Source organism: Leucopleurus acutus (assembly GCF_964270905.1).
Source record: "Leucopleurus acutus genome assembly, chromosome: 9".
NCBI lineage: Eukaryota > Metazoa > Chordata > Mammalia > Artiodactyla > Delphinidae > Leucopleurus > Leucopleurus acutus.
The window spans coordinates 72,145,528-72,157,712 of NC_139144.1; the positions used below are offsets into that span (position 1 = coordinate 72,145,528).

Consider the following 12,185-nt stretch of genomic DNA (forward strand, 5'->3'; position numbering starts at 1 on the left):
TTACACGTGAATATCCAGTTTACCCAATAATAGTATTTTTTAATGAATGGTTGTTGAAAAAACTATCCTTTATTGCACTGTAGTCTTGGCATCTTTGTCAAAGGTCCTTTGACACTATGTGTTTGGGTTTATTTCTGGGCTCTCTATTCTGTTCTTTGATCTATATACATCTCTCATTAAGCGAGTACATACTGTTTTGACTACTGTAGCTTTGTAGGATGTTTTGAAGTCAGGAAGTGGGAGACCTCTAGCTTTGTTCTTCTTTCTCAAGGTTGTTTTGGCTATTCACGGTCCTTTGTGTTTCCATATGAATTTTAATGTTTTTTTTTCTATTTCTGCAAAAAAAAAAAAAACAAAGGAATTTGATAGAAATTGCATTGAATCTGTAGACTGCTTTGGGTAGTTTGGACAATATAACATTTTACATCTTCCTGTCCATGAACATATGCTGTCTTTCCAATTATATTTGTATCTTTCATCAGTGTTTTGTAGTTTTCGGTGTACAAGTCTTTTTGCCTCTTTGGTTAAGTTTATTCCTACATATTTTATTCTTTTTGATACTATTGTAAATAGAATTGTTTTAATTTCCTTTTCAGAAAGTTCATTGTTGGTGTATAGAAGCACAACTGATTTTTGTATGTTATTTGTCCTGCAACTTTACTGAATTTGTTTATTAGTTCTAAGCATTTTTTTCTGTGTGTGTATACTCTCTATAGTAATATAAGATCATGTAATCTGCAAACATAATTTTACTTCTTTTCTGATTTGGATGCCTTTTTTGTTTGTTTGTTTCTTGCCTAATTTCTCTAGTTAGGACTTCCAGTATTATGTTGAATATAAATGGCAAGAGTAGGCATCCTTACCTTGTTCCTAATCTTAGAGGGAAAGTTTTCAGTTTTTAACAGTTGTAAATATTATGAGCTTTTTATATATATTGCCTTCATTATGTTGAGAAATTTCCTTCTTTTTCTAGTTTGTTGAGTGTTTTTATCATGAAAGCATGTTGAATTCTGTCAAATGCTTTTTTTCCATTGAGGTGATCCTGTGATTTATGTCTTTCATTCTGTTAATGTGGTGTATCATATTGATTGATTTTCATATGCTTAACCATTCTTGCATCCCAAGGATAAATTCCACTTGATTATGGTGTATGATCCCTGTAATGTGCTGTTGAATTTGGTTTGCTGGTATTTTGTTGAAGACTTTTACATCTTTATACATTAGGGATATTAGTCTGTAATTTTCTTGTAGTGTCTGTCTCGCTTTGTTATCATGGTCATGCTGGCCTCATAAAATGAGTTTGGAAGTGTTCCTTCCTCTTCAGTATTTTGGAGGAGTTTGAGAAGAATTGGCACTAATTCTTTAAGTGTTTGATAGAATTCTCCTGTGAAGCCATTTGTTCCTGGGCTTTTCTTTGTTGGGAGGTTTTTCATTACTGACTCAGTCTCCTTATAGTTACAGATTTTCTATTTCTTCAGTGATTCAGGTTTGGAATATTGTATGTTTCTAAGAATGTATCCATTTCTTCTAGATCATGCAGTTTGTTGGAGTATAATTATTTATAGCAGCCCCTCATGATCCTTTGTATTTCTGTGTTATCAGTTATAATATCTCCCTCTTTCATTCCTGATTTTGAGTTTACCTTTTAAAAAAACACCCACTCTGGGCTTCCCTGGTGGCGCAGTGGTTGAGAGTCTGCCTGCCGATGCAGGGGACACGGGTTCGTGCCCCGGTTTGGGAAGATCCCACATGCCGCGGAGCGGCTAGGCCCGTGAGCCATGGCCGCTGAGCCTGCGCGTCCGGAGCCTGTGCTCCACAGCGGGAGAGGCCAAAACAGTGAGAGGCCCGCGTACCACAAAAAAAAAAAAAAAAAAACCAACTCTTATTTTTCTTGATTTTTTTTCTATATTTTTTCTATTCTCTATTTCATTTATTTCTGTCCCAATCCTGTTTGTTTCCTTCTGCTAAATTGGAGCTTGGTTTGCTCTTCTTTGACTAGTTCCTTGAGTTACAAAGTTTGTTTATGGGAGATCTTTTTTCCTTCTAACATACTCATTTACCACTATAAACTTCCCTGGTTTTCCTGCATCCCACAGGTTTTGGTATCTTGTGTTTTCCTTTTGTTGAGACTTGTTTTGTGACTTAATATGTTGTGTTACTTCCTTGATTAAAGACCATCAGGATCTACTCACAACTTTCAAATTAAATATAAATCTTTGGCCTGGCATTAAGGCTCACCAACATGTGATCCATCTACCTTTACAGCTTTTTCTTACTTAGACTCTAGCACTATTTGGACTATTTTGATTTTTTAACTACCCATATGTACTTGCTGGAATTCTTTACCATTTCAGGAATCCTCTGTGATGACTAACTACCCTTAATTTCTCCAGTTTTAAGGGTTTTTTTTCCTCCCTATTCTAAGCCCTTGATTTATATGGTCAACTTCACATACGTTAACCTGTATTATAATTGTTTGTACAGTTGTCTCATATTTTCTTCTAGACTAACAATTTCTTCAGGATAGGTATTTTTATTAATAATCTTTGTATTTCTTTTAGTATCTAGAATTAACGTGATACATAATAGGCATTCAATTTTTAAATGGTAAATATAATCAAAATTTTTCATCTTAGATCTTAAGACTTAGAAAGTGACTGAATAAAACGGTGCTTGCTCTACTTCTTTCTCTTATCTGTCACAGTCACATTTAGGAACTCATCAGTTGGCATGCTTTTTATTTAAGAATTTTTCAGTGTTAAAAAAATTGGGGGTAAATAAATGCATTCATAATCTCATTGTTTTGTATATTCTCTTTCAAACCTTGTACTTGCATTTGAGTGTATGTACATGTATGTTTATAATTGCCAGTTAGCAAATGCATAATGTTATATAGCACAGATATGCCAGATATTATAGAACAGTTTTCATTTGCGTGACATTTAGGTTGTTTCCATTACTTTACTTTATAGGTGATGCTGTAATAAAGTTTTCATAGCTTTTTGCCTGTTAAATTAGCTCCTTTAATTTTCAAGCATGCGTTTATTAGGTTTAAGGGTTGACTATGTTTGTAACTGTTTTCATACCAGAGGAAGTGGCAAACTTTCCAGCTGTATAGATGAGTTCTAAGTCCATCCCCCAACCTTCCCACTTTTAGTAGGAGTATAGTAAATTAATCTTTTATATTTGGGGCCTCATTAATTTACAAGATGAATTATTAGCCCAGGGGTAATTAAATAAGGGTGTTATATTCTTACTCTGAATTTAAGAGATTGATAATGGTTAAAAAGACTAGACCTAGTCTTCGCAATTTTCCAAATGCATCTGCTGGGGAGCCACTCTTAGAAATCAAAGAACTGACTTGTTTAGGAAGTAGAAGGCCATTTTTTGGTGTAAGAGCAAAATACTCTCAAGAATTTAGCAATAAAGTTACCTTCTTGGAGTTTAATTTTTAGAATAAAATCAACATATAATCAGTGAGATTGATTAGGCGTTGAAATCCTATGATATCTGTCAGATCAAAAGCTTAGAGAACAGGCCTGAAAATATTATCCAGACTTGTTGAAATACGGAAGTGAGCTATAATCAAATAAATTACACTAATATATATAAAGAACAAATGTAAAGGAAATGTTTACTTTGGAAACTAGAGTATGTTTACAGTGTTTTCGGAATTAAAACAGTAAAAACAAACAAAAACACTCCACCTATCTCGATATTCCAGTTTTTATGATAGATATCAATTAGATGATCAGAGTGTGATGAGAGTAGCAACTAAATCAATTTTATCTGGGTTGAGTATATCACCAAATTACTGCTTCGTTTTCACAGTTTCAGTAGTGGTGTGATGATAATGTGCAAAGCAGGTTGCAGGGACTTCTTTAAAGGGGAAATGATGTGTGAGGTGTTCTACAATTCCTTACGATGGAATGCTGTAAACGTTCTTATCAATTATTTGTTGATCTGGGCTTTTCTTCTCTCATTCAACTTAAGAGAGACAGAAACCTCAGTCTCCTTATTTTTTCTTCAAAGCACCAGCAGCCAGCTATTTGTTTGGCAGTAATGATATATTGCAAAGTCTAGAGCTGCCTATTTTAGCATATAGGTATATTATGAATTCATGACTGGTTTGTTCCCTAGATAGAACTTTGCTACTCAAAGTGTGGTTTGTGAATGAGTGGGCTGACAACATCTGGGAACTGAGACATGCAGAATTTCAATCCTGTCTACCTCTTAGGCCAACTTTGTTAGTTCATGTACTCCAAGAAGCACACACTAAGATGGAATTTGACGTTTAAGAGATTTGTTAGGGAAGACGCCAGAGGGAAAAAGAAGAGGTAGGTCTGACCTGTGTGAAGGAAAGAGGGAAAGGAGGGTTGTGTAGGAGCTCGGAGTACAGCACAGTTCTAAGCAAGTTTCTGGCAAGCCAGTGGGGAGTCCTCCAGCCAGTGTCCCATGTCAGTGAAGTTCCATCTCTCACAGGAATGAGTCTGCCTTGCTATTTCTGCTGCCTCCAATCATTTAATGAAAGCAGTGTATGGAAAGCTTGGCTTCAGTGCAAGTGGGATTTCAGAGCACAGCACCCAAGGCCTTCTTTGCATTATGGTCACAACAGCAAGAGATTTGATTGGCACAGTTCCCTGGCCGCCACACCTACTGAATCAGGTGCATTTCAACAAAATCTCCAGGTGATTATATACATATTAAGCTTTGAAAAGCACTACCCTAGAATAATAATTTGACACTTTGAGGATCTTACCCAGAGTCAGTAAAATTGTTTATAATCAGCATAGGATCTCCCCAAAAACTCAGCTCTTTTCGGAGTGGTATTTTTTACAGTTCATTTGAACAGAGTTGCTGTTCAAAGTGAGAACTAGAGCAGATAATTTGTTGTTAATTTGTAACAAATTTGTGAAGCGGATTTTGAGCCAAAGCAGAATTTCCAAGATACTTTGCCTCTTTGCTGAAATGAGCTAGATATAATTTACTTCCTTTGGCCTTTTAGAGTTCAAAGTTCTTGTAGCAAAGAATTACGTATTTCTGCGTCTGTTGTCTTTTTACCATGTGGTAGGATGTAGATATGATTCTTGTGGTGACAGCTGGAAATAAACTGTTAGATCTTACTGAGTTTCCTCTGCTGACACAGTGCTTAGCATTTGAGGGGCTCTCTCTAGGACAGACTACACTATAAAGTTAGCTTTGCCACAAGGCATTGTCACCTAACTTATGGATTTTTCCATGAGTCCAAGGTATCCACACTCTGGTATATATATGATCAGGAGACCCACAGTCCCCATGTGATCATCCTCTGAACCACTGATTCCCAGGCTTCAGTGTAGAGACTACTGCTTGGTAAAAATTACAGTTCCTCTGTCTACAGTAAGGTCTTGAAATCAGTACTTTTAAAAAGCCTCCCAGGTGATGAAACTTAATTTGGAAGTCACTGCTCTAAAGTAAAATATATACAGAGGATTGGGGTCTATCCCACAGAAACATCCTCAGATGGAGTGGTTATAACTGACTCAGCATTCCAAATGATGCTTGTTCCTTGTTTACTAGAGAGTATCTTTACATGAAAAATTAAAAATAATTTTGAAATCCCTAATTAAAGATGAAATACTTTTATTACACTCAATAGTATTTATTGTTATCTCAGAATTCAATGTAATTTTTACATCATTATTTATTAATTAGCAGTGGGCCTGTTAACACCAAGGCTCACAGGACTGAATATCTGGCTATAATTATAGTTGGACTACTCTCAATCCTGGGCAGAGAAAGTTCTCCTAAAGACAGCCAGCCAGAGGTGTTCCCTAAAATAGAATTTACCTAGAAACTGAGTTAAAGGTGTAACTCTAGTTGTAAGTACCTCTGGTCCATTATTCATTCTTTTATTTCTTTGTTCAGCAAACACTTGTGAAATACAATCTATGTTTCAGGCACTGTATAATCGATACCAGAGACCTGAAAATAAGTAAGACTTAGTGCTTGAGCGTGAGGAATTCACTAGACTACCCTAGTGGCAGAGATATACATGAAAACAATTAATTACAACAGAGATATTTGTATTGTTGAGCATGGAGAGATGGAGTAGGTCAAGCCCACAAGCAGCCGTGGGGCGAAGGTGGGGGGACAGAGTGAGGGACAGCTGGCAAACACAAAGAATAGCACAGGTGCATCACATGAGACACCAGTTACTGCTGCCTTTGTCCACAAGCCCTGTCAGGAATATCTAAATTCTGAGCAGATCACCTGAGCTATCTAAAACTTAACTCATTATCCATCCCTCTCAGAAAACAAAAATTCTGCTTCTCTACATGTATTTCTAGATTTGTGACTGGTACCCCCATTCATACAGTCTTTCCAGCCAGAAACCTGGGAGTCTTCCTCATCTCCTTCTCCTTTACTCCCTGTGGCCAGCCATTAATCAGGAACTGTCAGTTTCATCTTTGTAGCCTCTTCTCTATTCCTCTCTTCTAAGCACTGCTAACGTTGCTGCTTCAGACAAGCTCTCAAACTTGGACATCTGCAGTAGTTTCCTAACTGGTCGGTCTCCCCATCTTTAGACTTGTCCTCTTTCCAATCCATTCTCCCCATATCAGTTTAAAACAGGAGAGACCCCTCCTATAAGGAAAGGTCTAAACTCCTTAGAGTTAGGTATAGGTTGAGAGTGCAAATGCTTGAGCCGAACTGCTTGGATTCAAATCCTGACTCGACCACTTACTAGCTATCTGAAGGGCAAGTCACTTAGCCTTTCAGTGACTAAGTTTCCTCAACTGTAAAATAAGAGTAGAAATTGACTCTCTGTCATAGGATTACCGTAAGGGTTAATTGAATTAATACTGTACCTGTAAAGTGCTTAACAATGCCTGGCACAAAGTAAACACAGTGATGGTGGGTACTCATGGTAGGATAATAATGCACAGTATTTGTGCCAAGTAAATAAAGATGACCGGGACTCACCTTGTCTTCCAGAGACTAACAGTCTGAAGGTAAACAGATTACTTCTTATGATCAATGCTGTTATAAATTTGAACACAGTGCTAAATGATTATGGAATCAGGAGAAAATTGTAGAACCTTGAGATCTAAAAATGTTTTTTTCTATTAATTTTTTTAATTTTATGGATGTATAGCAACTCAGGTTCCCAAATACAACTTAGTACCTCTCAAACCACAAGTTCCTCATACATGAAATCTGTAGATTCATGATTTTGCTCCTGTATACCCTTACAGTGACAGTAAGCAATTTGGTTCTAGTATGTGTGAACATTTAGGTCCCTTCTCTGAGGAATAATTTGAAAAAAGAGAAACTGGCATTGAACAAACAAAAGGGGAGAGACATGAGCCACAGAAGAATAGTAGAGAGTTTGCAGTAAAGTCTCAGGAAAGAAGACAATGGTAGAGTACCCAGTGGTTTTGAAGGATGTGGGCTACTGAGGTTTAAGAGTTGCTGGTGGAGGTGGTATGGGGGAGGCTGCAGGACACAGCAGAATGCATATAAATTTAGTATGACTTACAAGTACATATGAATTCAAAACAGCACTGAACATAGTTTAAACAAGAAACACAGTTGAGGAATTGCCTTTTGGGGTTGGAGGCAGAAAAATGTAGTGTTTGAATTTAGGCTCAAATTAGTAAGTTTAGGCCATTTACTAACACTGTGACTTGGGGAAATTATTCAACTTTTCTAAGTCTCAATTCTCATCTGGAAGATGGAGGTTGTAATAGTACTAATCGAATAAGGTAGTTAGGGTTAATTGAGAAGGTGCCCTAAAACACTTTGCTGGTAATTTACAAATAGCAAACACCTAGTAAGGTTAGTTCTTGCTGTTGGTGGTGATTATTAATATAGTGTTTGCTTTCTTCAGTTAAGAAAAATGAATTTACAGATACCTCAGTCAAATTTGGGAAGAAGAATATAGTACAGTACTTGTTATTTCCTAGATGACAGGTAATGTTACTAACGTTTATTTAGAATATGCTGCCTTTTGTTTTCCTATTCTAGGGAACGTAAAATATTATTACAGAGTTTCATGAGTATATCACTTACCTTTTTCCCCATCCTATTTTTCACATGCAGGTTTAAGTTCCTGCAGAACTTAACCTATAACTGAAAAATATATCCTGCAACTAAAGAGCTATAGCATTCCAGAACTTGATTTCATTACCTAATTTAATGAATATAATAATGGGTAACACACCAGTCTTACTAATAGTGCTTCTAAAGTGCTTAAATATTTTTAATATTCTCCCTATTGTCATGTGTACCCTGTTTTCTTCTTTCCAGGTATTTAATAATTTTAGGTAACTAAGATAAACAGTTTGATTTAGCATACTTTATTATGAGTGATGTATTAGAGGACATCCCTTATGGGACACGTTCCCTCTCCAGCTCACTTAGGTGACTGCTGTATCCCCATGCTCCCATAAATCCTATACATTCTCGCTCTCTCTTTATCCTTTTAACTTATCTTTACCTTCAAACAAATTTCAAGCACTTAGGCCTTGATGGTAAGAATAGTGTCATGCAAAGTCAAGCAGGAAAAAACTCAGTAGATACTCAGCTAATTTTTGTTAAGTGAGTGAATGAATGCTGCCCTCTTACATCATTTATCCAGTTCTTAGGCCATGGTCAGCAGTGTACCAGTAACTGATTCAATTAATTATTCAATTAAGAAGGCCTTTAAAAATAGGTAAAGTAAAATAAAAATAAGGAATAAAATTTAACAGTAGAATTAATAGTAACCTATTTCCAAAGATTGCTATCTGTGAAATAGCTGTCTTTCTTTCCAAAGAAGATCTCCTGCCCTTCCTCAGATGCCAAATGCCTTACGCTAGTTACCTTGTTGCTGACTACTCAGTAGCCTGCATAAGGTGACAGGTCCAGCCTTCCACCCTAGAAGACTGAAGAGGACTCCTGACACAACTGGCTGTAGTTTGAGGCCCTGAATTCAGAGCTGTAGACCTTACATACTTCAACTCTTAAGGATACTATAGGTGATGTTAGGAAAAGGAATAGTGTAGACAAGAAAAATGTTTAGCATGTATGTCTAGTAACTGAGCATTCATCTCTTTGTTTGCAAGAACTTGAATTATGATACATAATTATATAATCAAATGATAGATATAAATCAACATCAAAAATTGCCACCTGGGCCACGCAGCACATGCTGTGTTAACCCAATATGAGACCTGTCTTCTTCGCACATGACAAATAATCAGAAACAGGAAAGAGTTTGCAGGTGTTAACGGGAAGCAGCTTAAAAGATTGTCCTGGCATCACCTGTAGCCTCAATATATACCATTTGCCTCCCAGCGTGATGACTTTCAGCCATAGGTCACAAATGGGCCTTAGAACCTTAACCCAGTGTGTTGCAGCCTTCGCCCTCCAGGTACCCCTAGATTTGCTGCCATTGGCCAGTATCCAAGAAGAAGGCTTGAACAGCTGTCCTGACAAGTGGGTTTTCCCAATTCAAGCTGGCAAATGGGGAGTTTGAGCTGCTTTGTTATACTCCCTGCCTCTGGGTTACAGAAGCTATTTAAAATGGTAATAAAGTATCCTGCTCTCTGGTACTGTGTATTTTCTTTTTTGGAATTATGTAAATATCTTTAGGATCCTTTTAATGCAGGAGGTGAGAAATCATCCTTCTAAAGAGAGTTGATTTCACCTTTTTTTTTTTCTTTTTCTTTTTGTCTCTCCCAGACAGTAAGGATTGTATCCTGGAGCCGCTTTCCCTGCCAGAAAATCCAGGTGGCACCACCAGTTTAGAAGGTTCTCCATCTGTGCCTTGTATTTTCTGTGAAGAACATTTTCTTATAGATGAACAAGACAAACTTCTGAAGCACATGATCATTGAACATAAGACTGTCATAGCTGATGTTAAGTTGGTTGCTGATTTCCAAAGGTAAATTTTGTTTTTATCCATAAAAGAATTGTTTATTATTTCTTAAAGGAAAGGCATAGCATATATAAAATTATTCCTATAGAAATATGAAAATTCATATTATCAGGTTTCACCTTAGTCTTTTTTAAACTTTGTACTTATTTGCCTTCATGAGTGTGTAAGTTATGTTTGAAAATGTCACATACCTTTGCATGTCCTACAAATTCTGGAAGCAGACCAGCTTTCCGAAGAGTCAATAATATTCCCTTTACCACATTCCATGAAATTTTGGACATTGTTGATCTCTATCAGATTGATGTTCTTTTCATGTTTCAGGACATATGCATTCTCCAACTAAGTGAGTTCTTCCAGAAAGGTGAGAATAGACTTGGTAAAAGGCCACCCGAAGGGCAGTTTTGGGGGAAAGAGATACTTGGAGCCTTTTAAGCCAAAAGCTTATCATCCAAACACCTGTCAGCTTAAATGCTGTTATATGGTTGAAAACCAGGAAAATATTGAGTCTTTCAACAAGCCAGAGGGCTATAAGAGTAGACAGCAATTAAGGTCAGTGACTGAGGTACTTAGAGGAAGAGGATGAAGAGTAGATGTGAGTAGTTGAGGAACTGCCAACATTGGGCATGTGTGAAATGTAGGAACCTGACCTATACAATCAGGCCCCCAAAGTGAGCTAATTATAGTCACTAATTCTAGACTAATTCTTGGTAGTGATTGTCTAAGAGAAATGCCTTCTCTTAAGCAGATATAGTGGAATAGTTATGTACAGGTCATTATTAGTTGAAATTTGGAATAATTTTCCATATAAACAATATCAGTGTAGTTAACTGGCTTTGTATAGTTACTGAAAGCACATATTTTGGTATATCTGGTAGGGTCCCATTTTGAGATGTTCTGCATTGATTTCCCTACAAAACGTTAGAGTAGCCCAGATATTATAAAATCCCTGCGTCTAAACTCTGTATCTCCCAGACCACATTATTCTTAGCAAGCAACTTGTTTCTTAGAATGGGTTTTGCAAGCAACAAGCTGTATTATTAAGAGTGGACTGTGAAACCTGGAAGGCCTAGGATTGAATGCAGACTTGGTGACTTTCTTTACCACATGGCTTCCAGCAAGCTACTTACCACTCTAAGCGTCAGTTTTCTCATCTATAGAATGGGGGTAACACCAGCCCTCATAATATTATTGAGCATTATATAAAACAGGGCATGTATAGCACCAGTGTCTGAGATATCTTTTATACACAATAAATGGTAGCCAAATTTTTAATTATATTTTGATTACAAAAGATATATTTGAAGTCTTAGCTTCCTGCAACGGTAGCTTAAGATTTCAATAGGCATTTATGCTGGTCTGAAGACCTAATTATCATTTGTAAAATTTGTTTTGAGAAATTTTCATTTAAGTTTCTAAGTACTCTAAACTTCTAGAATGGCAGTTTGTTTTTAAGGACAAATAGCCACAGTGCTCAAAGGGGTAATATTAGCTATTCTCTAGCCCTTCTTGGCCTTCTCAGATGCATAGCACCAATAATGAATGTCTGCTGTGTGCTGTCTCTGTTATGGCCCCTTATATCCATCCACTCAGCATTGCTACTTGTGAGTAGACTTTGGGGCTGTATGGTTAGGGGGCAGAGACAGAATAGGGAAGGAGAGTTATATGAACAATATATGCCACCAACTACTGGAATAAACTAATTCTTACATGCCTTCAGAGGAAACACTCTGTGCTTCTCATTCTCATTCATTATTCTTTGTTTTCAATTAAAATTTGTATGTGTGTATATATGTATATACACATGTGTGTGTGTTGGGAGTATTCTGGGAGTTTTCTCTTATATGATACCTAGTTATAGGTGGTCAGATCTGTCGATTTTGTTTTAGACATTTCTTAGGCTAGAGAGCTTTGAATTCTTCTCTTATTCAAATAACCATTGACAGGACTATCAAAAGAGTTATTCTTTTATAAATTTCCTATCACTTGGCCTTTCTTTGATGTAAAACTTTTTTTTTTTTTACTCTTTTTTACCACATAAATGCAAATTCTCCCTAAGGAATTGCAGAAAAATATGATGATCAACCAGTGATTATTGAGTAATGTTAAGATTTTCTTTGTCTTCTTCTAAAATCTGTGAGAAATGTCTGAATCAGTTCGTATTTTATCCTTTGTACTTATGTATGATGGCTAAGTGGCTATATTTGTAATAATCAATCTCTCTTTTATCATTGTTGTCAATCTCATCTGTATGTGGGCAGGAAAATCAAATTATTTACTAGGTCTC

At 36.6% G+C, this 12,185-nt stretch overlaps 1 protein-coding gene across 3 annotated transcripts in view; it reads left to right on the plus strand.

Annotated features, from left to right (window-relative positions):
* The window catches only part of ZNF277 (zinc finger protein 277), a 119,943-nt gene that overhangs the window by 51,253 nt on the left and 56,505 nt on the right, over window positions 1-12,185 (plus strand). For 2 of the 3 annotated variants that reach the window (XR_014326436.1, XM_082846155.1), the window contains exon 2: window positions 9,706-9,907. Coding sequence is in view for 2 of the 3 variants with exons in the window: in XM_082846155.1 (XP_082702281.1) it covers window positions 9,706-9,907 (202 nt within the window). In the remaining variant the exon portion in view is untranslated. The remainder of the gene's footprint in view (window positions 1-9,705; window positions 9,908-12,185) is intronic. The other variant, XM_082846156.1, reaches the window with a different exon arrangement.